Genomic DNA, 27425 nt, shown 5'->3' on the forward strand with positions numbered 1-27425 from the left:
CCAGAAATGTCCAGCGGATGCAACGGTATATTGCTTTCAAGGAGCTGTCATAATTAGAAGTTGTTACAGGTGAAAACGTTGACACAAAAGGCTGTTTTTTTCAACTAAATTTCAATTTATCCTATATTTAACTGTTTTTTTTCTATAAAAAAACCTTGATGGATCTACACAAATGACCCCTTGCTGAATTCAGAATGTTGTCTTCTTTTCGAAAATGTATAGCTTTCCAGGATCCATTATTGCTTTTGTACCCATTTCTGCCATTAACTGAAAGGAGGTCAAAAGCACAAAAATTAGCAAAAATAGGCTATGTCCCAGAAAAATGCCAACATTGTGTAAAAAAAGTTGGGTTTCTGACAAAAGTCAGGTATCCCCGAAAAGCTGGGAAAATGGTGATTTCAACCCCACAAACCCTTTTTTGATAACATTTGCAGGGAAAAACCCAGATGCTTTCATTTGCAGCCCGTTTTTCCAATTTTTCCACACAAAAAAACAAAATTTTGCTGTATTTTGGCTCTTTTCTGTGACCCCTCCAGGGGAATCCACAAACCCTGAGTACCTTTAGAATCCCCATGATGTTGGAAGAAAAGGACGCAAATTTGGCGTGGCTACCTAATGCGGTCAAAAAATTACAGGGGCCTAAGCGCGCACTACCCCAAATAGCCAAAAAAAGGCCTGGCACAGGAGGGGGAAAAGGCCTGGCAGCGAAGGGGTTAAATGGTTCATGGGTCGGCTTATCTGTATTTCCAAAGTGAAACAGAACTTAAAAATTTAATTTTTCTACATTTATTTCAATTTATCAAATATATTTACGTTGCTAACATGTTCTGCAATCCAAGCTCATGGGTAAGACTATTCTAATGCCTATTCCTCTCAATAAAGGTCCTACAATAGAGAATAGTAAAACTCACAGATGTCAACAGTACACCATACCTGTCTGCATATCCGAAGGCTCCAGCGACTCCAATTCAACAGTCTCCCCAACTGCAATGGGCAAGATATCCTTTACACAATCACCAAGCTGGTTGCTCTCCTGCGTCCGGCAGGGAGATTCTGCAAAAGCCTGGACACTGGATGCCAGCATTGGCGATGGCCGAGGAGTGCTGTAGTAATCAGTGGGGCCATTTTGCATGGGCCCAAAGCTTTCATCATGGAAAGAGTCATATAGCTCCGGCGAAGGGAATCCCAGCTCCATGGAGTTGCACACACCTTTTCCCCAGGCTTCAGGATCCCGGAAGGTACCAGTTCTTGGACTGGCAGGTCGAATGGCGTCAACACCTCCGTTCAGCTGGTAAGGACCAATGGAATGGAGCTGGGGAACCAACTGATTGTCTTTGGGATTTGCAGAATTCACAGAGGGGTACCGAGTGTCATTCCAGAGATAGTCGTAGGCTACATTAGGGTGCTGCACATGCGACAAATTGCTAGATTCCGTTCCTGAAGTGCTTGTGGGTGATACAGCAGCTAAACCGTTTACATTCATGTCACCATTCAAACCTGGGGAAAGAGAGAATATGTTACCACCAAAGCCTACTCAAGAGCTTTCAGATTACCACTTGCTCCCATGAAACCCCCAGAATGTTGGGCTCCAGAGTACTGAAAATGCATCTTGCAGATTCAGTCTACTGGGGCAGAGTAACAGCAGTTTCAGCATTTGCCGAACCTACAATATTTCTGTGGTTGGGCCAAGAAAAATGTTTGGACATCATGCCAAATCTTTAGAAAATCAATATCTTTGTTTGCTATTTGGTGAGAATCTAAGAGAATACTGTGACACACATTGGTGCACAATATCTGTGCTGTAAAACTTCTAATTTCAACTACAATCAACTATGTTATTGACATTTCGGCTGGCAGTGCTGCAGTGTATTGTAGGTGTGGGAAGGTTCTCAGAACAAGTGCTACTGAGTCACCTTCTATGCATCCTTCAACTGACATAGTCTTCAAGGAAGTGACAGTCGGGAGACAATCATACATTGATTTAACTGGGGGATATCTAGGCGTTCAATAATTAGTGGAACAATCAAGAGTAATTGACTTAGTGCGTGCCGAAGGCAACAATGGAGTCGGTGGGCTGAAGCCGAGCTCCTGGTGCGAGGATATTGACTGCCAATCATCATCCCATCAGATCTCTTGCCTGCACAGGAAACATCTTTACAGAGAACAAAGTTCTCAGATCCTTAAATTCTAGTTTATCAAGAATGTAAAGTTTAGAACAGGCAGATACTCAACAGTAACATTAAGACATAAAAATGTTAAGAAGGCCAAGACTCTTAAAATGGTAAAAATGCATATTGCCCATAAACATTTGAACATTCTGAAGCCACCATTAATTATTGATCATGTACTCTGCTATTCAGTACGAGTAGTAATGGACAGTCTTTCAGAGAAAGTCATATCTCAATAAAAATGTAGATAAACATCTGTCGCTGCAAAAAACCTCTACAAAATCCATGCATTTGTGATTAGTCAATATCTACTGATCGGCTTTTGCAATCTTAGTTGACCTTCATATCTCGTTTAGAATTGGCTGAGGCACACCATCCTATCTACTTAAAACATCCTGTGTGTGCCAGGGAGACAATCTAAGTAATAAACTTCACTATCTGTTGATTAAGCTCTGTAGTTGACCCCACACTAATAGCAGGTAAATTAATCAAGCCACAAAGTGTTGGATCTAAGATTAATAAAAATTGTGAAATTTCACCATTACTACTTTTCCTAAATTTAATTTTGCGTGATAATTCTCTCTTGATGTGGATAATTTTTTCAAACAACATTTTGTGACTGGCACACTTTGCCCCAGTTTCATTATTTCAACTTTGGGCTTTTATCAGGATATACATGTTTGTAAAAAGCAAATATTTAACTTGGAAGGATTTTATACATTTGCTAGCTACCTGCTTTTGCCAACAGAAAGATATGGTTAAGTAAACAAGCGTATCTTGAATATTGTTTCTTAATTGCACTTAACCTTTCTTCTTTTGTTTTTATAATTCTTTCTGTTATCATGAAAGAGAGGTATCTGCTATTTTTCTTCCCGTTTCTTTAAAACAAGATTCACTAAGAGGAACAATTCAGCACTCATGTCAGAGTAGAAATCGTGCATTTAGAACCTTTTAGTATTGATATAATTATTTCCACAAGTTTTCAAATTTAGCAAAAAACACTAAGTAGGATATTCAGCAATTCAGTTGCTTTAGCATATGTGCCTGGGAGGTTTACTGAGGAATCCACCTCAAAAAGCAGGGAGACCAAAATGTTAGTTTGTGAAAGGTTTACTGGAGTACTAACCGGCGTAATCTCAAAGTCGTTCCCGTAACCCTCAACCGCTAGTCATTCTAAATGGATTCTTTAGGACTGGGAGAGTGTAGTCATTCCCCAAAACACTAGAACAGTATTTCCCAAACTGTAGATCAGGACTCACTGCTGGGTAGTGAGCAGATTGATTTTTGGTGGGTCATGAAAGTCCTGGTCTATATGCAAGTAATATTTAAAATGATTAGCCCTGTTTGTGCACCAGTGCAAAGCTGCTGAACTATGTCCCAAAGTCTAGTTCTGAAACAAACCCTTGCAAGTATTCACAAGCCAGACTACGGGTGAACCTTACATCAATTGTTGCTTTTTTTTATTTCACAAAGCCATTTCAACAGAAAATGTACTCTATATACGCGAGCATGACCAACCATACCACTTGCGTACGACTTTCAAACATAAATTGAACCTAGTGGTGAGAGATGCAGACTATGGATCTGGGAACCAGGTTTGAGTCCCAGTGTTGGCTCAACATCCTTTGTTTCTTGGCAAATCATAATCTTAAGTGCTTAAAATAAAATGAGCCTCCCAGGAAGACCCCTAGCGGCGATACGTGGCGCTTCACTTGCTGAACCTTTCGCAAGTTATCACATTGATAGGGGGTGATTTTATTGCCATCCCTGATCCCGTTTGGGACACTTTTAATCCCACAACTCCCAAACACGCTCCACACAGCTCTTCTTACGGGCAGACTCGATGGGCCTCTGCAATACATGGAGAATTTGGCACCCTGGCATACGTGCACTTACCAACGCATCAGCGGAACACAACACAATGTTGCACATTGATCAAATCTGGCTCCCGGTATCTGGCATCCTCCATCTCACGCACATTCAGACCCTTCCCTTGGACATATCGGATCATGCACCCCTCATCCTCGAGTCGGGCTCCTCAGCAATGCACTTGAGACCCATGTGGCGTATAAACGCCTGGCACCTCAACCCAGTGCTGATTTTATGGAAACAAAAACAGAGTTTTTTTTTTTAAACAAACCATGGTGTGTTCGCCGCCGCCAGAACTCTTTGGGTGGCCAGCAAACCCACCCTTTGAGGACAGATCAAAGGGTATGTCCAGCACAAGGAGGCACACAAGTTGTCACAAATGCTGGCCCTGGAGACTCAGATCCTTTACTTTGAGCGGCAGATGCGTCATCAGCCCTCCGATGACCTGGACCGTAGACTGACACTGGAGAGGTCTAGCATGATATATGTTTCCCTGGAAGAAGCCAGGCACTGTTGGAAGGCGTCGACCCAACGTGTATATGAACACAGGGATAAGTCTGGAAAACTCAGGGCGTGGCCAACTGCCGAGCATGGAGGATGTGAGCTAGAGGAGCTCCGTCCCAAAACCCAGACACTCGCCAACATATCCTGTAAATGACTGGACCCTCGGTCATATAAAGCAAGGCTGTTGTGAGCGGTACGCTTCAGGAATCCCTGGAAGTGTTTAGAGACCCCTGCTAACTCTGAAAACTGTGTCTTGTGGCAACAACTGGGAGCGCCGTGGCAGACGAGAAATGACGGAGGGCGGAGCCTCGGAACGAGACACAGATAACCGTATGTGCTCGCGGACGCCCCCGGAGACCCTTGCCCGTGAGGAAGTGAAGCGGAGTTCATCGGCTGGTTACAGTGAGAGGAACCAAACAAGAGCAGCTACCCGTCGGGCTGGCTACGACACGACGAGCTAAACATCTACAAAATGGCAGACGGAGGCGCTGAAGGAGCAGACTCGTCTCCCTGATAATACAAGTCGGCTGCAGCGCTAGGTCTAACAAAGTTTAGTACGGCTGTGCTGATCGCGGGCAGGAGTGTAATTACGGGCGGAATCACGCAGCAACGGCAGGGCATAATTACTGGCACCACGGCGCTGACGGCCATTACGTGAAAAGAAGTGTGCTGAGACGTGGTTAAGGTGCCCGGCGCCCAACGCAGCGGAGGTTGTTTGCTGGCCATCCGGGGTGTCCAGGGGGTTATATGCTGGAAGAGAGACGCTGCGCGAGTACTGGCACTTCTGTTTAAAAGGAAGCAGGCACAGCAACAGGAGTGAACTGAGAAACAGCCTACACTTGCGAAGGTACGAAGCTTACACCGTTGCTGCCTTCGGCCCCGGAACTAAAGACACATACATGCAGGCAGTGCAGACGGGCACGCACCCCAGGGACTCAATTACGGCTTGGCAGGGCTTCACAAGGTGGGTGTGAGAGCCAGAGGTGTGCGGCGCGGTGATACGCTGATGGAGACAGTGGGTTCTGCTGAAGGGCGGTGAGACTTCAGTGCAACGGCCGTAAGTTGGACAGAGGCAGCGGAGGCACGATCTGGGTGCTCGCAACAGGAGTTCTGGGGGAATGTAAAACCAAAGGGTCACATCTACAAACACCCTCTGGCTGAGACTGAGGACTGACCTGGTTTGAGAAGGAGTGAGCAGTGGAAAAGCGTGCATCTGTGCAGCCAACACTAGAGCAATCCCGGAACATAGGACTACACGCGATCGCCGGGGCAACATGGGGCGCAATAAAGCTTAAACGGATGCAGCAGCCGGCGAGGATATGCACTCCGCGCCCAGCAGTGACCCCTCCAAAAACTCAGATAACGAAGTGGTGCCCCCCACGGGAACCGATCAACATGCTGCCAAACTAGACTTAATTTTGAAAGAAATTCGAGACTCGCGCATCGCGATTGAATCACAAATGGGGGTACTATCTACTAGTCTCAACTTACTGCAGGCAGACCACAAGAAACTAACGGATAAAGTGAAGTCGAATAAGCTGGCCCTGGACGACTTGATACCACAGCAGACCATGCATACCTCACAGCTTGAACAGTTTCAGTGCCAGTTGAAGGGTCTGCAAGACAGAGTGGACAACGCAGAAGGACGGTCCCAACGTAATAATGTCCAAATTCTAGGAATTCCGGAGAGCGGAGCGAGGGACCTAACCCCACCCAATTCGTGGAAAACTGGCTGCAGGACCACGTGGCAAAGGAGGGGCAGACAACCCTCTACAGTGTGGAGAGAGCGCATAGAGTGCAGCCAAAACCGCCTCAACCAGGTGCTCCGCCGCGATCACTGATAGCCCGTATCCTGAACTATAAAGACCGCGACACGATACTGAGGGTGGCTAGGGAAAACGCCCCTATACGATTCGAGAACAAAACAGTCTCTCTCTACCCGGATTTTACTCTGGCGATGCAAAAAACCAGGGCCACTTTCCAAGACGCAAAGAAGAACTTGAGGGCACGTAATTTGAAAAATGCACTGCTCTTACCAGCCCGACTGAAGGTTCTCTACGGACAACAATCCATCTCCTTTGACGGCCCTGATGAAGCGGCGGATTGGTTGGAAATCACATTTACACCTGTGACCTCACAGACATCGCTCCCGTCGGGTCAGCTGCTCGGCCCTCGAACCCATGTCACCACACCGGCTCAGACATTCACATGCTACAGGGACATCACACCTCCAGTTTCAAAATGACATCACATAACAATTATAAATGCTGCACCTGGAATGTGAGGGGCATGGGGTCGGTCCATAAGAAACATCGTATTTTGGCACAGCTGAATAGACGAAGGACAGATATCCCCTTCCTCCAGGAAACTCACCTGAATCATGACGAAGCGACTAAAGTGCAGAAAAAGTGGAGGGGACAACTGTTTTCCACAACTTACTCCGCATTTGCAAGAGGGGTGGGGATCTGGATGCGCAGTGCTGTCCCTTTTAAATTGCTAGAGCAGAGAGCGGAGAGCGGACCCACACAGCAGATATGTCCTGTTTCATGGCTTACAGGACCGGGCACACATTGTCATAGGGAGTCTATATGCCCCGAACACTGACCAGAATAGATACTTAGCGACACTTAGCGTGACACTGACGGACTGGTCTGCCTACCACTGGGTATTGGGGGGTGAATTCAATGCGGTGTTGGATATTGAGTTGGATAGGTGACACCCCCCGCTGCATGCGGCTGAGAGTCGTAAACAAGCGGAAGCATTTAAGGGGAGGGCGGGGGGTTGGGGGTTACATGATACTTGGCGGGTGAAAAATCCAGGACATAGAGAATATTCCTTCTACTCACCACCACACCGTCTACATAGTGGGATCGACAGATTTTTTTGCTCAGAAGCGCTGCTTACCTCTATTGATAGCGTACTGCACATGGGTAAGACACTGTCGGATCATAATCCGGTGGAGTTATCCCTACAATGGGGTAGGATCCCGACCCCGACTTGGAGATTGCAGCCCCAACGTTTAGAGGACCAGGTCTTCCGTAGCATGTTATCAGAGGCAATTGTTAATTATTTCTCTGAAAATGCAGGGACTGCTAGCATGCGTCAACTAGAATGGGACGCCTTCAAAACAGTTATGAGGGCGGTGGCAATCGGTGCGAAATCAGGAGTCCGACTCACACTCACAGACCGACTAAAGTAGGTGGAAGGCAGACTAAGCGCACTTGAAGGGGAGGCAGCGGGAAAAAATGAGCAACTGACACAGCTACAGGAAGCCAACATACAATATGCGAAGCTTTTAGAGGAACTGCGAATAATAGATTTTAGACTCTACACGCAGAAGCAACACGCACATGCAGACAGGCCGGTCCCCCTTTTGGCAAAACCGGTAAAAATGCTCCCACACCATCCCATATTCTAGAGATTCAGGACACTGAGGGTGGTATGGTCACCACGCAGCTGGAAATCACCATGGCGTTTAGAGTGTATTATGAGCACCTCTATAGACAACCGACAGGTCACAACGACGCAGACTTTGTACCTTTTTTTGAGAGGTTGCAGCTGCCACAGTTAACGCAACAGCAGTGTGAAGACCTAGCGGGACCGGTGACTGGAGCAGAAATTCGACAGGCGATCAAAGCTCTACCACGCAATAAAACCCCTGGTAATGGCGGACTGCCTATCGAGTTTTATGCGCTATACATTGATTTGCTGGTACCACACCTGCAATGTTTATATCAGGAGTCGCTGAAGGCGGGTGTGCTCCCCCTCACTACGTTGCAGGCGGCTGTGGTCTCCCTGTTGAAGCCTGGGAGCGAAGGATCTGACATGTCAGGATACAGACCCATATCCCTACTCAACTCTGATTATAAGATTATAAGTAAACTGTTAGCCAATAGACTCTGCCAATTTGTTCCGAAGTTGATAAACACCGATCAATGCAGGTACGTGCCCGGAAGGAGTACGGCGCTTAATATCAGATGGCTGCATCAGATTATGGCGGGTACGGCTGGCTCGGGGACGGTGGAGGGGTGCATATCGCTTGACCTGAGACAGGCATTCGACTCACTACACTGGGACTACACGTTTTAAACCCTCACCAGGTTTGACATACCGGCCGAATATATTGCTTGGGTGCGGCTACTATACACACATCTCACAGCTCGCGCACGCACGGGACAGCACATATCACCACCATATACAGTGGCTAGAGGTACCAGGAAAGGGTGCCCATTGTCGCCTTTATTGTTTATCCTGGCATTGGAGCCCCTTTTACATAAGCTCCGTTCCCTATCTGGGTGTAAGGGAGTAGCAAGAGGCCCGCGACACATATTGTCTCTGCATACGCCGACGACATTATTTTATACATCAAAGAAATGGATAAGGACCTTGAGCCCGTACCTTCAACTTTCGATTCTTTCCTGGGTTTATCTGGCCTCACGATCAATGCTGACACATCTTATGTTTATTTTTTTGTCGGCCCCGCCTGTAATGGGCGGTTGCGTTTCGGTCAACAGTAATTTAGTATAGCACCCGATACCTTCAGATACCTGGGTATACAGATTTATCGAGATACAGCAGACTTATTAGAAGGCAATCTGATTCGAGCGGTTACTGCTCTCAGACCGCAGGTTAAGTTCTGGACCTCACTCCCCCTGTCGGTGGCTGGAAGGGTTGCCATAACTAAAATGGTGCTTTTACCAAGGCTACTTTATTATTTCACCAACCTCCCAGTATTGGTACCAGGAGGGATTTTTAAATTGATGAACTCTCTGTCAGAACTGATTTGGGGGACAGGACGCAGACGAATTAGCCTAGCGAAACTACAACTGAATACAGGTCAAGGAGGACTGGGAGTGCCAGATTTGAAGGCATACTGTTACGCTAGCCAACTGCAGTGGCTGGCATACTGGTTAGCGGGACGTAAGTTGCAGGAACTAGGGGTGTCGCACCGAGACCGAGGGGATATCCATAGACTTCTACTGCCCAAGGCCCAGATCCCATTGACAGCACCACACCTACTACGGATAGCACTGACATATTGGAGACACGCACTGCGATACACAAAACGAACACCACCATACGCTCCCACCATTTTGCTACTGGGTGCTCCCCTACGGACAGGGGTGGTGACTAGTCGTGCCCTGAGGGAGTGGTCCGACACAGGAATTAATACCGTGGGGGCGTTCTTCTCGGAAGGGGTTCTAATATCACATGAGGCCTTTGTACGTGAACATGGAACCTCGGATAGACTGTTCCTTCTACATGACAGTATTTCGAGATTTATTAGAGACACATGGACCCAGGGGGATATTGAACCCGCTACAAACGCACTCATCACCATGCAGTACTTAATGGGACATGGGGCACACTTAACCAAATGGTTGTCACGGGGGATCCGCACCGTCACGGCGATCTCACAGCAGCCACTTCGGGACAAATGGACAAGAGACGCAGGTCATGCTTTTGTGGATAAAGAATGGGACATTATAATAGGCTACCCCAAGAAGGTGTCTCGCAACCCAAAATTCAAATTCATCCAATTAATGCTGCTAGAAAGAGCGTATCTAACCCCACGTAGGTTAAGCATCAGGTTTCCAGCTGCAGCAGACGCTTGTCCTCATTGTCCCGCACCTCATGCAGGACTGTTACACATGGTGTGGGATTGCCCAAGACTAAGACACTACTGGACGTCGGTGAGTCGGATATTGACAACCGTTACCCCAGTGCGCAACAATGACACGATGGAATACTGTATACTGGGTCTGGGACCTCATGGGAAGAAGGGAAACCCATCTCATAGATTTGCTAACCTTGCACTCCTTTTAGCAAAAAGAAACATTACATCACGATGGAAGGCCACCAGGGCCCCATCACTGCAGAAATGGCAGGCAGAAATGATCAGGTGGGGGAAAGCAAAACGAGCTGAATTGCAAAGGGAGAATACAGGGGCTTACGTAGAACACCGATATCTATGGCTTGGAATATGATGGAGGAATACAACGCAATAGATATATTGTCATATTGAGAATGTACAGATGCTCCGTAATTGAATTCCCCAGGCGCGAGGCGTGTCCGCAAAAGTCTATGTCAGCACTGCTATCTCGTCCCGAAGGTGGGAAGAAACGTAGAGAGTGTACTACAAAGGCACTAGACACACAGGGGAAGGATTAAGCATGTGAATTTGTCACTAGCCAGGAAGTAGGCCGAGCTGCAGGGGGGTGGGAGGGGTAGGGAGTTTGTTATTGTAGGATAGTTGTGAAACATGTAGATATAACTGCAATTCAGAATAACATGGCGTGGCTGTGTTTAATGTGGAGTCATTTATGTGATAGAGACGCACAATGGTCAGTAATTTCGGAACTACATTATTTGTATCTAAGCAAAGACGTAATGTTATTTATCTCCTATATATGACTCCAAAAGATTGATGTAACGACCAGCTGTGTACTTAATACAAATTCAGGAGTCATGAGATGTACATATAGATTGTCGATATGTAATTCTGCATTATATATATATATATCTGTTGTGCAAAATCAATACAAATATGTGAAAAAAAGAATCTGAAAAACTCCTCTATTGGCTGACCTCTAGAGACATGAATTCTAGAGTGGTACCCTCGATTTGTGACGCCACAGACTGCATTTATGAGCGAACCCTGGCATGCGGCCTTGATCAGCCAATCGTGGTTGAGGAGATCGGTGAGGCACTGTCCGCCTTAGACCTGGGAAAGACCCTGAGTCCAGACGGCTTTCTGATTGAGTTTTGCAAACATATTTGGCCTCTCCAGCTCCCCAACCTCCTGGAGTTATATACTGAGGTGGCAGAACAGGGGTCGTTTCCCATCGTGTTAGACACAACTGTTGTTGTGATCCATAAAGAAGGTCAGCCCTTAGACCAATGTTCCTTGTACAGCCCTATCCCCCTTATTAACACCGATATTAAGATATTTGCACGCGGGTCGTAGCCTGGGCAAAGGGTGGGCCCTCTTAGGCCCTCAGAGGCCGAGCGAGGCCGGGCTGGGCTCGGTTATTGACCCATTAGTACCTGTAGCGCCTGCATACGAGTGCACCTAACGCTTAATATCTATTATGTCTAACACCTCTATTAACGCCGTAGTGGAGTTGACGGGAGCCACAGCAGCTGGCCCATTGGACACATATTTCAAAAAGGTGCAACATGAGGAGGAAAAGGACAATAACTTGGCCAAACGTAGGACTGAGCGTCGCCGCTCAATAGAAAGCCTAAAGCTTAGGACTCCTGATAACTCTAATTTGCAGGTCCCCTTCCGGGTAGACGATAGCAGTGGTGCCATAGCAGACCCTCTTGTATTGCCGAGTGATTTTTGCCCGTTAAGGGACCATGCTCCTACCCTATCTGCCTCTAAAGAGCAGATTATTCAAGAGAACCATGCTACTGGACTTTCTGGTCTTCCCTTAGTTATAAATAAATTTACGCCAGTACTTGGTAAACAGGATAAGAAGTTTACCAAGCCGTCTAAAGCAGCTAAGATCCATGGGCCCCCCCCGACCAAGAGAAGATGCAAGAAAGGGGGAGTCCCAGTTAAATCTAAGTATAACCATTCTGAATTCGGGAAACATGCATTGAAGGCCTTAAATCTAACTAAAGGGATAGCAGTTGATGCAACTATTACACCCAAATTACCTCTTCCAGTGTCACCAGTCACCCATGAACCCGAAGTGCCCCCTACAACGTCGGGTTCTTTCTCTGTTGACCCATCGTTATCACCTTCCCCTTCGGTTGCCTGCCAGGATGTTTGGGGCCAGGTGATTAAGTCCCTCATTTCACCGCTTATTGAAGGCTTACTAAGAGTCGAGAAAAGGCTTGCGGACTTAGAAGTCGCAATAAGTAAGAAAATCGATCTGGCAATAGGACAGGGGAAGGCGGTTGTTGCTAGTGGCATAGATCTCACAGCTGTGGCACCTAACTGCCATCCCCACGTTTCCCAGGCTATAGTTGAGCCGTCTAATCAGCTAGCTGCGTCTCAGTATGTGTCCCTCCCACCTACGACTGGGGGCACCCAGAGAGCGCCCATTCAGGATGATATAGAGGGGGGGGGGGAATAAACCTTCACACAACCACTTTGCTGGACAATAGGGAAAATTCCAGTACTGATAAGCCTGTAACATACCACATGCCACAAGTTGACCTGCCCCCCGAAGCTGTGCCCTTGGTGGTTGTTTTGACGGGGGTCCCACCTTTAATGGATAACAAAAGAGAAGGGTATACTGAGCTAAAAAACAAAATCATGTTTTGGCTTAGTAGTTATAGACCTATTGAGGAGAACATTAACGGTGAGATTTTACACGTCAGACGTCTTCCATGGCTGGGTGGTAAAAGCAAAAACATCGAGGGAGACATCGTGGTAGTAAATTTTAGAGACCCACGTGTAGTTAAGCATATTCTGGACTGGCCCCCTGAAATAGGTAACAATGGCATTATTCCACGTGCGCTAACCTACTTTTACCCCAGATCAACGGTGTTCCCCCCCTCCCGTATAACTAAGCAAGCCTCACGGTTTCCCATTCTACCAGGTACATTTATACCCAGCCACTTGTCACGCACCTCACACACCACCTATGTTGCTGACCCTTTAAGTTGGAACTTTATTCCTCCTAGGTCCATTAGGAATTATAACAGGATGTGGCAATGTGAAGCCTTCCACTCCTTTAGAGACAATGAATCGGTTCGAGGCCCTCTCTAGCCTGGCAGACTGTGATTGATGGCTAAAGTCTCCCCAGGATCGAGGGGGGCGAATAGGTTCATTTAGTCCCAAGGATGATACTCGTGAGATGCGTTTGGAAGTTCCCGGAGCTGTTCCTGTAATCACAGGACAACCCACTATAATCGGATCTGCTATTGGCGGGATTGTACCCCCCTACCTTTCCGTTCCTCTGGACCATAGCGCTGTAGACCTCAGGTTGAAAGATCCCCCAGTCCAATTAGATCCCATAGGTGCTCAAATCATGCCAGATTCTGATATGCACGCGGGGGCCCCCTCCGAATTGCATTTAATAGATAACAAAATCTTAAATCTAGTTTCATGGAATGTGGCGGGTCTGCAAAGAAAGTTGGACCTACCTGAATGGAATCTCTTCATCGATCAATTCGATGTATGTTTATTCCAAGAAACATGGAGTATATCCCCACTACATAAATCAGGATACTCCACTTTTTTCATACCAGCTCAGAGTAGCGGAAGGGGTAGACCAGCCGGGGGTCTACACGTATGGATCAAGAATGCCCTGAATTGGAAAGTAACTACTTATGACTCCGGGTGTTGCGACATCCAACATATTTCATTTGAGGGGGTAAACAGCAGGATAGATCTATTTAACGTTTACGCAAGATGGACCACAGGGGATTCAAATTCAAGTACTATATCTATCTTAGATCAGGCATTAGCTATCTGCCCCCCCTCCTCTAAAATTATAGTGGGAGGGGATCTTAATTGTACTTTTGAACCACTGGAAGGTGATGATCCCCTAGGTATTGAGGAGGTGGACTCTAGATGGTCAATTCCGACCTTGTCCTTGGCCCCAATCAAAAAATGGTCATCAAAGGTTATACAGATTAATTCCCTAACTGTGGAATATAACCTTAGAGCTCTCAATGGTAGGACTCTCTCTGACTTTGACGGTGCGATGACCTTCAATAGGTTAAGCAGCCCGTCAAGAATTGATTACATCTTATTAGATGTGACACTGTGGAGTGATTTAGTAGATATGGTGGTGACTCCTTCACAGGACAGTGATCACAATCCTTTATGCATGACGATAAGATGGGGGCAGCGGAATATCATCCGGAGGTTATCACACCTGAGGTCCACTAAGAAGGTGACACCATTCCAGGGAAACCGAAGACTGAAATGGGAGAAGGTTAAATCACAGGTTCACAACTTGGTAAAGATTAGGGCGCATGTTGAAGACCTGAGTACAGAATTGGTGGTGCTTGATCAGGATCTAGCGTCCGTTCAGGGCACGCTTTTCGTTCAGGCGTACAATAACTTAATAGGGAAAGTAGGGGAATTTTTCTTAATTGGAAATAATAAGGGCAAGAGAGGTGGTAGGGAAAACAACACAGCTATAACAAGTAACCCTTGGTACTCGGCCCATTGTAAGGATAAAAGAAATGAGATCAGAATCGCCCTGCGTAAAAAGAATCAATCCCTGGTTAGTGTAGCCAGGAAAGAATATGCAAGGGCTTTGGAGCAAGCAAAACGAGAGTGGGAAGAACAACGCTGGCAAGACCTCAAGACAGCTTCTAAAAGAAAGAATTCATCGCTGTTTTGGGATCTGATTAACAAAGCTAGGTTGACTAGTTCTCGACCTTTAGATAGTCATATAACAGGCCAGCAATGGCAATCCCATTTTTCCACCTTGTATGGAGGGTCAGAAATGTCCCTCTCTCCTCCTGATCATGTCCTTAGCGTCCCTCCCATGCTCCCGGTTAGGGAACCCTTTTTGCCCTCTGAGGTGGTGCTAGCCATCAGACATCTCACCCCAAAGAAAGCAGCCGGCCCAGATGGGATCACTGGAGACCTCCTTATGGAGGACCCAGAGCTATGGGCCAAACTCATTGCAAACATAATGAAACTCATTTCTCACGGATACCCCGTTCCAGACTCGTGGAAGGGAGCGGAGGTAATCACGGTCTTTAAAAAGGGTGCCAGAGACGACCCTGCCAACTATAGACCAATCAGTTTGATTGATGTGTTACAGAAGGTGGTTGGCAGGGTAATTATATCGAGGGTTGGCACCTGGATGGAAGAGATGCATGTTTTGTCCCATTTGCAAGCGGGGTTCCGCCAAAAGGTGGGTACGATGGACCAGGTCTTTCGCTTCTTTGCGATCTATTGGAAGTCGGTTACCATTAACAAAGGTAGCTCATACCTGGCTTTCATAGATCTCAGGATGGCCTTCGACCTGGTCCCTCGTGAGAGGCTGTGGGAAGTTTTGGAGAACATGGGGTTCCCCGGACCCCTTTTGAGTTTAATTGTGCATCTCCATGAGGGGAACTATGCCAGAATCAGGTGGGGTACTCAAGGTCAATTAACTGAGAAGATACCCGTGAAGAGGGGTGTACGCCAGGGATGTGTTATGGCTCCAACGCTGTTCTCTCTCTTTGTGAACGGAGTGGTGGATCATCTGAGAGGTGAACCAGCTGATGCTCCATCCCTGGCAGGTGAAAAAATCCCCACACTCCTCTTCGCGGATGATACCATCTTGATCTCTAAGTCCCCGTCTGGCCTACAAAAGCTGTTGAATCGTTTTAGCACATTTTGCACTGATAGAGGTCTCACCATCAACACTCTAAAAACTAAGCTCATGGCCTTAGCTCCATCGCCCAGATTTAGAAACAATTTTTTACTTAATGGGGAGCCCTTGGAGCTGGTAGACTCCTATGACTATCTGGGTATTAGGGTTAATAATCGTATGAGCTGGAAGGACCACTTGGCTAAAATGATGTTAAATTATAAAAGAGCTTCTGGGGCAGTTATGAGAGAACACCGGAAATCTAAGAGCAAGCCCTTATCACCGCTCCTAACTATTTATGAGGGCCAAGTTCTCCCATCCGCCCTATATGGCTCAGAACTATGGGGGTTTGAAAATACTATAGAGCTGGACAGAGCTGAAAATAAGTTTTTGAGAGATGCGGTAACCCTCCCAGTCTCTACCCCGTTAATTCCTCTCCGGGCAGATATGGGCAGGCGCCCTCTCAAGGATTTAGTGCGCTTGCGCCCGTTACTTTTTTTGGTTCGCTTGCGAAGGACAAGGGAGCTTCAGGATTATGCCGCCGCCCTAGACGAATTAATCCAGCTTAATTCCAACAATAGGATTAAATGGCTGAGCAACCTGAAGCGGTTGGTAGTTCTCTTGGGTTTGAGCGACTCCTGGGAAAGCCAATCACCTCCACCCAAGCTGGTGATTAAACAGCTATATTGGGATCTAGTCCAGCAAGAGACCCTCTCCAGTAGTTTTGGGGGTCCCCTTACTGAGCGATTCTTGTCCTTCAAATGGATTAGGAGTTTCGAACCACTCTTGGACTATATCGAGTTGCCCTTGGATAGAGCACTTTACTTGAAGGTTAGGTTCGGGATCCTCCCAGTAAACGATTTCACTTCGGGGTGGAAAAAGCATGATGGCCAAGAGAATTCATGTCCAGGCTGTGCAGCCCCTACAGAGTCCGTGGCACATCTTTTCTTTGCTTGCCCAGCCTATAGGGTTGCCAGGAGGATTTGGTTAAAGCCGCTATGCAGGGGTTTGGGCCTTAGATGTCATAAAACGGCCCTGCGGATACTCAGCACTGATACTTCCTCTATTGCTATGGTCTGTGGAGTTGCAAAATTTCTGGGCAGTGCTTGGCGATCCCGTATGAGGTGTTGTAAAACCTACTCTTGCCCACCTATTAGTTAAAAGTTCTTGGTTAGGATTTCTATCATGTCTGATATGTGACTTGTGTTTATCCTTAGTAGGGTATTGGTAAAATGTCGCTTCTATTTTTATGTTTGGTATTTTATATATTGTATTGTGCTGTTATATTGCTCTTTTATGATGAAATTTCATCGAATAAAGAATTGGTATTTGCAAAGCTCTTAGCTACCCGGATCAGCTGGACCTTGCCCTATCTGATCCACCCAGATCAGTGTGGGTTCAGGCCAAACAGGAGTACTCAATGCTACATCCGAAGAGCCCAGGTGGTCCTCTACTAGGTGCATCGCATCAACAACCCTACTACCTTGCTCGTAATAGACTTTGAAAAGCTTTTGACACCATTGATTGGGCCTTCTTGGAAGCAGTGTTGCAAAAGGGCAGGGCTCAAGCCTCACTGCAGCAAACTTGATGGTCTCCATTGCGATGCGTGGGTGAGGGGAGGGTCCTGGTGAGGTGGATTTGAGGAGTGTATAGCACTATACACTGATAAGATTTTGATGTTCCTGGAGAACCTGTAATCCTCAAAGCCACAATCCTTGGAGATCCTCCGTCCAAATGGAGAGGTCTCCGGGCTCATCAACAAATCTAAATCCTTATTGGTACCAATCGAATGGGGTGTAAGTGGTTATCTCCGGCGTGCCACAATCCTGTTACGCACCTATCCTTTAAATACTTAGGCGTCTACATCTCACACCTCTTGGAATTGGCATGGTGCCTTAACCCAACTATCCTGGCTGTCCGCTTGAACACAGACCTGCAGCCGTGGGGCTGTCTGCCCTTTAATGCCCTGGAACGAATAGTCCTATTTAAAATAAGGATTTTATCGTGCTTTTCGCACATTTTTCAAACTCCCCCCAACCAATCCCTAGGAGGAGGTTTCAGGCATTGGCCACAAGGGTTGCTGCCTTTCTCTGGGCCGGTGGTCGAGCTCATGTGGCCTTTGTCAATTGACGACACTCTTCTTACGATGGGGGAATGGGAATGGCAGACGTCTGTGGCTACTACTTAGCTGCGTAACTCAAACACTGGTATAATAGGGCGGGATGACCATGCTTACTGGTGGGTTTGACCCTATTGGACCTCAACAGACTTCTGGGCTTGCTTTATAGGGCCCCCACTCCCTCAAACACTCCCTGAGTGTATGGTGGAAACACCTGCTGTGCTGGAGAGCAGCACTTCAATTCACTGGATGGAAGCACAGGCTCATCGGAATGACCCCGCTGTGGTAGAGGACGTGGATACACCATACTGCCAGCCTGTAGGGCTTTGTGAGGTGGGAGAAATGAATATGCTACTTACCAGTATGCATCTGTTCTTGGCATGTAGGGCTGCTGACATTCATATCTGTGCATCGATCGCCGCCTAGTGTTGGGTCCGGATGTTTGCACGTTGTTGTCCTGGAGGAGTCTTCGAAGTATCCTGAGATAGGTGACTCCTCCCCTGGACCACAGTGCGCATGGGCATCCTCTCCATCCTCAGATTGTTTTTCGCCATTGTGGCAGTGATGGAGTAGATACAGAAAGTGATGACCATGCTATACAGTAATTCTGAGAGCTGCAGCTGCTACAGGCGCCGGGGAGGAGGGTGGGCGATATGAATGTCAGCAGCCCTACATGCCAAGAACAGATGCATACTGGTAAGTAGCATATTCAGTTCGAGGCATGTGGGCTGCTGAATTCATATCTGTGCATAGAATACATAGCAGTACCTCCTATTAGCAGCGGCCACCAGTGCCAGCTGCAGCGGTCTGAAAAAGAGTTTTGAGAACAGCCTGTCCTACAGCTGCCTGCTGTTTTGAGTGTACATCTACACAGTAGTGTTTGGTAAATGTATGAATAGTGGACCATGTGGCTGCTCTACATATTTCCTGTAAAGGAATGTTTCCCAGGAAAGCAATGGACGCCCCTAACTTACGTGTTGAGTGGGCTCGTGGGGGAATCGTTAATGTGCGTTTAGCCTTTTGATAGCAAATTTGAATACATTTAACGATCCATCTGGCTATACCTGCTTTGGAGATGGCGTTGCCTTTGTGTTGTGGAGAAAAGGCAACGAAAAGTTGTTTTGTCTTCCTAAAGTCTTTAGTTCTGTCTATATAGTACATGAGGGCCCTTTTCACATCTAGTGTATGGAGCATTCTTTCAGCGACATTTTGTGGATTCTGAAAGAAAATAGGCAGTTCAATAGTTTGATTCATGTGGAACTGCGATATTACTTTAGGCATGAATTTGGGGTTGGTACGCAGTACGACCCTGTTTGCGTGAACCTGTATGAATGGCTCTTGAATGGTTAGTGCCTGGAGTTCACTAACTCTTCTTAACAAAGTGATTGCTACTAGGAAAGCTACTTTCCAGGTGAGGAATTGAATCTCACATGAGTGGAGAGGTTCGAAGGGTGGACCCATTAGTCTGGTGAGGACCAAGTTGAGGTTCCACACTGGTGCTGGCGGGTGTCTCGGGGGAATTACTCGTTTAAGTCCCTCCAAGAAAGCTTTGATGGCAGGCACTCTGAATAAAGAGAGGTGCTGCCTGTTCTGGAGATAGGCTGCTATTGCGGTTAAATGGATGCGTATTGAGGTGTATGCCAGATTGCATCGGTATAGGTGTAAGAGGTAACAGATGTTTTGAATGGATGCGTCTAGCGGGTTGATGTCATTGTGGGTGCAGTAAATGACAAACCTCTTCCATTTAGCTGCATAGCAAGCTCTGGTAGTGGGTCTCCTGGCCTCCTTGATGATCTCCATACAGTCAGGTGGCAGGTTTAGGTAGCCAAACTCTAAGACTTCAGGAGCCAGATTGCCAGGTTCAGCTGTTGCGGATCTGGGTGCTGAATTTCGCCATGGCTCTGCGTTAGAAGTGCAGGTTTTATCCGCAGCCTTTGATGCGGCACCACGGAAAGTTCCAGAAAGGTGGTGTACCATGGCTGGCGCACCCATATTGGAGCAACTAGGATAAGCGTCAGTGAGTGCTGTCGCAGTTTGCGTGCCACCAGTGGTATTAATGGCGCTGGGGGGAAAGCGTACGCAAATCTGCCGGACCAGTTCATCCATATCGCATTGCCCTGCGATTGTGGATGTGGGAACCTGGCGGCAAAGCTTTGGCATTTTGCGTTTTCGTTTGTGGCGAATAGGTCTATCTCTGGGTGACCCCACTGTTGGAAGTACGGTTGGAGTACTGATGGGTGTAGCTCCCACTCGTGCATCTGGTGGCTGTGTCTGCTGAGCAGATCCGCCATCTGGTTGTCCTTGCCCGGGAGGTGTTCCGCCATGAGGAATATGTTCCTCTGAATGGCCCACTTCCACATGCTCTGAGTCAGATGAGACAACTGTGGAGAGTGTGTTCCTCCCTGCTTCTGTATGTAGTACATGGCAGTCATATTGTCCGTCCGGATCAACACGACTTTGTTGCACAAGTGTACTTTGAATGCCCTCATTGCCAGGAAGCTTGCCATTAGTTCCAGAAGGTTGATGTGTGTCTTCTTTTGTTGTGTTGTCCATAGTCCCTGCACTGTGTAATTGAGTACATGAGCTCCCCATCCCTAGAGAGACGCGTCCGCCGTCAGTATTATTTGTGGGACAGGCTCTTGGAATGGTCGGCCCTTGCAAAGGTTTTGTGGATTCCACCAATGCAGAGAGTTGTATGCCCGACCGCTCACCAACACTAGGTCTTTTAATTGCCTGTGAGCCTGATTCCATTGACGTGCTAAGCACTCCTGAAGCGGGTGCATATGTAGTCTTGCGTGCGGGACTATGAAAATGCAGGAGGCCATCATGCCTATCAACTGCATGAACACTCTTGCAGGAAGGGAGTGCTGTGCTTTGAACTTGGAGATCAGCAGTTGCATGCTGTTGATCCTCACTAAATTTGACTGAGCTGTGGTTGCCAGAGTGTCTATTGTCGCGCCCAGGTACTGTTGTACGTGTGCGGGTTGTAGATGTGATTTTGGGTAATTTAGTGAGAATCCCAGACTGTGAAGAAGGTGAATGGTGAGGGACATGTGGCTGGCACATTGCTGGGCTGACTTTGCCTGAACAAGCCAGTCGTCCAGGTAAGGGTAGACGTGAATGTGTCGTCGCCGTAGATGTGCAGCCACTGTAGCTAGGCACTTGGTAAAGACCCTGGGTGCTGTTGTCACGCCGAAGGGGAGGACTTTGAATTGATAGTGCTGTCTCTGAATAGTGTACCTGAGATATTTCCTGTGTGATGGGTGGATGGGTATGTGGAAGTACGCATCTTTGAGGTCTAGAGTGGCTAGGAAGTCTCCCTGGCTGAGCAGCGGGAGAACCTGCTGTAGGGTGAGCATATGAAAATGCTCCGACAGAATGTAGTGGTTGAGGGGTCTGAGGTCTAGTATAGGTCTGAGCGAGCAGTCCTTTTTTGGGATTAGGAAGTACAGGGAGTACACCCCTGTCCCCTGCTGGTTGATGGGCACGACCTCTATTGCACCTTTTTGCAGCATACTTAGCACTTCCTGCTGCAATAATGCTAAGTGCTCTGCGGACATAGGACGGTGCTTTGGCGGTATTGTGGGTGGAGTGGAGGTTAATTCGAGACAGTAACCGTGCTGCATAATATCCCTGACCCACCTGTCCGTGGTGATGGCTTTCCACGTGGACAGGAACCGCTGGAGTCTCCCCCCCCGACAGGTGTTATGAGGTCGGGGGGAAGGGAGAGGGCATCACTGTTTGTTCTTGGGTGAGGACCTGGTGTTGCCGTAACCGCGTCCTCTGCCCTTGGTGCTGGAGCCACGATATCCACCTCTGTTGTTTGCCCCCTTTATTGTATGTTTGTTGTGACCCCTGTCCTCTAGCTGCTCCCATATTCCCGGGGCGACGAAAGGAGCCACTACGAAATGTCTGCGTTTGCAGAGCCCCCATTGACTTTGCAGTGTCAGTGTCCTTTTTTATCTTTTCTAAGGTGGTGTCAACTTCTGGTCCGAATAAGTAGTCGGGGTTGACAGGCTGATTTAGGATGTTGTTTTGAATCTCAGGTTTGAATCCAGAGATTCTTAACCATGCGTGTCGGCGTAACATGACGCTGGTGTTTATCGCCCTCGCAACTGTGTCGGCAGCATCTAGTGCGCACTTAATGGATGCGTTTGTAAGAAGTTGTCCCTCTCTGATGAGGAGCTCCGCTGCCTCTTTGTATTCGTCTGGTAGATGTTGGAGTAGTGACTCTAGCGTGTCGTAGTGTGAACGATCGTAGCGAGCCAGGAGGGCCTGTGTATTGACAATGCGCCAGATGTTTGCTGCTTGAGCTGCAATCTTCTTGCCTGAGGTCTCCAGCACTTTGTACTCCTTGTCTGGGGGAGGAGCATCACCAGTTGTTTGTGAGTGCGCTCGTTTGTGAGCGTTAGCAACCACCATGGAGTCCAGAGGTAACTGACCTCTAATGTACATAGGGTCCCCAGGCGCAGGTTTGTATTTTTTTTCAATCCTGGGGTTCAGCACCCGTGCCCTGGTTGTTTCCTTGAAAATGTCCTTTGCTGGCTTGAGAACACCTTTCAACATGGGCAGAGTCTTGACAGTCCTCTCAGAGGAGGCAAAAGTGTCCACCAAGAAGTCGTCCTCAACTGTGTCAGAGTGGAGTTGCACTCCATGATTGGCTGCAGCACGTTCTATGAGGGCATTGAAGGCAGCAGTGTCCTCTGTGGGAGATGTTTTTGCGCCGTAAAGCTGTGTGTCCTGGGTATCTGTTGCGGCACCCGGGTCTGCAGGGTCATCACAAGCTTGATCTGGGTCCTGCTGCTCCTCAGGATCTATATCCCTAGGGTAGGTGGTATCATAACCCATGTAATCCTCCATTGCGTCCGTGTCGGAGGGCGTCGGAGAAAAGGACTGGTGATCCGGATAGGACGTATGCAGGCGTTTGTATAGAACCGGTTCCGACTGGCAGTTTCTGCTTTAGAGGGATTCTGTAAGAGTCCAAGGCCTGCTCTGGCGTGACCTTCCGTTTTCGGAGCATGAGTCTGCCGGTGTCGGCGTCGATGAATTGGGACGGTGAAGGCTCAGTAGGAGAGTGTCCAGTAGATGGGGACCTTGTCTGGCGGACACGTGTTCGGATCTCGAACATCTTCGGCGCCGTGGACGGCGGCAAACCAAAAGTGAGGTTGGTTGGTGCCGAAGGTGCCTTTGGAGCCTTTTTTGGGTCGGGGCCCGACGTGGACTGGAGGGCTGCCCGTTCTCTGATGCGTTGCAATGACACCGCAACTTGTCGCACCGAGAACGCCGAAGGTTCTTTGGTGCCGAGTGGTTCTGTAGAGGTAGGCGTGGACTGCTTCGGAGCCACAGGGTCATCGATTCGAGGAGAGGTAGTAGCGGTCGACGGAGTCGATGACTTGACCCGTGTCGCTGCCTTCGAAGTGGACTCCGATGGAGCGGCCATCTTAACTTTGGTGGTCGGGCCGATTGCTTCGGTGCCGGGGGCTGAGGCGCTTTTGTGGTACCGATGGCCTTCCTTTTCGGGTCGGTACCGACATCCGCATCAGCGAGTTCAGCACCGAAATCCCTTTTAGTGCGTTCGGAGCCGATGGTCTGTGCTGGCGTCGAAGAAGTGGAGGTCTTCGAGCCGACCACTGCTAGTTTCGCTTTCGGTTTCTGTGGAACCGGTGCGACGATTGGTTTCGGTTTCGTTGAAGGGAAACCAGTCTTTTTCGGTAATAATGACTCTTGCTGGATGTTCGAGGCCGGGCCTGAAGGCGGGGCCGAAGAACTGCGGGATTGATCTCGGGTAAGGCCCGGAGGCGATCCCTTGACCGGAGCCGTAGAATGACGCACTTTGATAGCCTCCGTTTCGACGGGTAGGCCCTGCTCTTCACCAGAGCTATCTTCTTCGGCCCCAAAGGCCTCATCGTAGTCTGCTACCTCATCGTCGGCTTCTTCCCTGTGAAAAAGCGCTTCATCTGCATCTTCCGATCGGGAATCATGTTCGGAAGCGGGGCTGGAGTTTATGTCTTCCACGCTTTCAACATCCTCGTCCTCGGTGCTGAAGATGTTGGCCGGGGCCGGTGCCGATTGCTGCGCTTCTAATCTCGCTGCCCGTCGATTCCGGAGAGTCTTCTTGGATCGGAATCGGGCACAGGCCATACATTTCGATTCGTCGTGATCCGGCGAGAGGCATTGTTGCACACCGGGTGGACGTCGATATGTGGATATTTGGCGTGGCATACAGGACACCGTTTGAATGGGGTCCTCGATTCCATCGTCGATGTAAGGTCGATGGTCGGATTAAACGGATCCGAAAAACTTGAAGAAGTTTGCTAAACTAAACAAGAAAGCTGTCGATACCCAGCGGGAACAGTACCGACGAAAACTAAAGGCCTTTTGGCCTTAAACTAAATTTTCCTAACTTGAGCTAAGATAAGCACATCCGAACCCAATGGCGGAAAAAAACAATCTGAGGATGGAGAGGATGCCCATGCGCACTGTGGTCCAGGGGAGGAGTCACCTATCTCAGGATACTTCGAAGACTCTTCCAGGACAACAACGTGCAAACATCCGGACCCAACACTAGGCGGCGATCTATGCACAGATATGAATTCAGCAGCCCACATGCCTCGAACATAGGAATTACCCACCTTGGCGATGCTTGGCAGGGTGAGGTCATATTGCAGTTTCAGGAAAAGCAGGCGCAATACCAGCTCTCTCACACACTGTTTCATCAATATTTTCAGTTGTGTCATGCCTTATCAGAGAATATTCCACCCGGCACACAAATTCCAGAATTCAACCTCTTGAGGCTAATATCTTAATGATAAGACTGGGCCAGAGAGCAATCTCTAGGATTTATCACTCTAATCAATAATGCTCCAGAGTTCTTCCCAGGGCTGCATATATGGTGGGAGGCATGGGTGGGTGAACTCGATGACTGACTAGGTGAGGCCAGATTGGCCGCCAGGGAAATGGCGATCTTCTCACACCTCTGAGTGGTATAACTTAACTATCTGCATCTTGCCTACATGACTCCCTGTCGGCTTCAATGAGTCAGTAGGACCTCCTAGGCCCACTGCACACACTGTTCCCTGGCAATGGTGGACTTCTACATGGTCTGGGCTTGTCAAAAACTGAACCCCGTTTGGGAGGGGATAGGGGAGTAAACCTCCATTGTTCTGGGCCACCAGACTGACCTTGCCCCCAGAACTGCCTTGTTGGGTTGTTTGTAATAGGTGGAGGGGGCAGAGGATGGAACAGACCTTTATCGGGGTGATAACAATGGTGGTCAAGCGCAACGTTGCTTGGAAATAGAAATCCCCAGAACCCCATTCAGTGGCAGAGTGAAGGAGGGGGTAGACTGTTGTGCCAGCAGGAGGGGTAATTTATGAGGCACAGGGCTGCCCCAAAAAACATGAGGATCTGGGGCAAGTGGCGGTACTATCATGGCTTGGATGTGGGTGCTCAATTAATGCATATCAGTTTGTACCTACTGTGTAGATGTGTGGACTGGTCATATTGTATGTTATCAATGCTATTAAAATCAATAAAAATTGGTTATCAAACAAATAAAATCTGACGTTATGTATTTGTGAGGAAATGGGGTGCATTATATGGGGTGGTTGTGCAACACCACTGTGTAATATACTAACCAACCCTTTTAGGACCTTTGGGTTTAGTCTGTCAAACCCTCAGCTCAATCCTGGGTAGCTGTGGCACTGAGCAGCAAGGTTTACTCAGAGGAACAAGTGTTAAGCATTTAATCGTCATTAAAACAGAAAGAAACTGACAACACTCAAGAAATCTGACACCAATTTATAAAAAAATAGACTATTTTTATAAGATTGTAGACACTAGAACAAAAAAGATCTAACTGGAGGGTTCCGGAGATATAGAGGTTACAAGCATTAATAAATCAATGCAATTTCTATCAGCTGCGAGCAACTCTTGGAAACATCAACACATTCGGATACTTTTTCAAGGAAAACATAGGTAGGTGTCAATGCTGTCGGTTTCAAGTACTTTGGGCTATCAACTCCGGCAGGGAGCTCGTCAGGGGAACGAGCAAAGTCTTCAAGAACAGTTAACTTCCAAGGAGAAGCAGTCCTTCAACAGTTCCAGGCACTTTATCCGTGCTGCAATGGACTCCTATGGAGTGGCCCTGATAAAAGGGATGAAGGATGCTGTGGTTGGGACTAGGTTAAAAGGGGTCTTCCTGCAGGGATTCCTCAGTCTGCGAAGTTGGTGAGAGGATCCTGGAAGCAGGGTTGACATCCGATAAAGTCCTCTTCAGTCTGGCCACTCTACTACCAGTCACCTTTTTTTGCAGTCATAGGTCAATTCTTCCTGGATCGATAACTTTCCTTCTGAGAGCCCCAGCAACTCTCCAACAGCACTCCCAGGCTCAGCAAACTCATTTGCAACTCTGTACATCTGGTCTTGGACTTCGGTGTTGCATCTCGGCGGTGGTAATAGCATGAAGACTTTGGGCTATCAACTAGCCCCAGCAGGCTTCTTCGGCTGTTATGTCCCTGTGCTACGAATAGGAGGCTAGTCAGCTGGCCTTTAGAGTAATATTGGCTTGACTGGGCTCTGAAGACAGCTTCTCCCTGAGCAGGACACGGCAGGCACAGTCCCTCTCTGCACTAGCCACTGGGTGCAGTCCTCGTCAGTGCAGCCTCTCTTTGCTGGTCCCTTTGTGCAGCAGACCAGTCATTCCAGGTTGGTTGAGATATGAGGTCTGGGTGCCAAGGGTGCACCCTTTATGCTCGGAAAGTGCCCTCAGGGTAGGATGCAATTGGTAGCCAACCGGCTACCAGGTTCCCTCCCACCTGGTGAGAAATGCCTGTAGAGTGTGGCATCTGGCTATACCAGGATACACCATTCTGCCCACTCAAGATAGCAAGACTCCTCGCCAGGTGTACAGACCTCACTAGCCCACCCCCGGTGTGTGGCTACCTCAGGGCTACACACCCCTGGGGAAATCGGTTTGGCAACTAGTTTCCCTCTCTGCCTCCTGTGCCACCTTGTCTAGCGCAACAATGGGACATCCCTCCACCTGTTGCAACATCTGCCCGTCAAAGGCGGCTTCGCTATTGAAGCCTGCCTTTTGGGGCTAACACCCAAGTGGCTTCCTTCATGAGGGAGGTGCGTCTCCCTGGCCTGCAATCCCTCATTGTTATATTCCTGGGAGTTGTTTAGCAAGGCTCGTGGAGCAGGCTCCGTGTGAGACAGGGAATGCACAGGAGTATTAAAGGGAACAAAGTGGCAGCTTTACTAAACACTGCAACAAGTTACATTAATTTTTACTTGGGAGCCAAATCGGGCTTAATGTAACAAGATGTTTGATACGTTGGAGTGCCCACTTTGGCCGCACCATTCATGAGTTAGCACAGCTGAGGGGTAAACCTGTAGGGCACATGTGCTGCCTGTGTCATACGTTGCACCCTACCTTTAGCGCTCTGTAAGCCTAACAGAGGGATGACTTACACACATACCAATGAG

The 27425-nt window shown here is 48.1% G+C and overlaps 1 protein-coding gene across 1 annotated transcript in view; it reads right to left on the reverse strand.

The window, feature by feature from the left end:
* Positions 1-27425, reverse strand: part of BAZ2A (bromodomain adjacent to zinc finger domain 2A) — a 1031051-nt gene that overhangs the window by 828505 nt on the left and 175121 nt on the right. The window contains exon 4 of the mRNA XM_085600883.1: positions 934-1497. Coding sequence (XP_085457009.1) covers positions 934-1497 — 564 coding nt within the window. The remainder of the gene's footprint in view (positions 1-933; positions 1498-27425) is intronic.

The sequence above is a fragment of the Triturus cristatus genome, chromosome 4_2 (assembly GCF_964204655.1).
Source record: "Triturus cristatus chromosome 4_2, aTriCri1.1, whole genome shotgun sequence".
Lineage (NCBI taxonomy): Eukaryota > Metazoa > Chordata > Amphibia > Caudata > Salamandridae > Triturus > Triturus cristatus.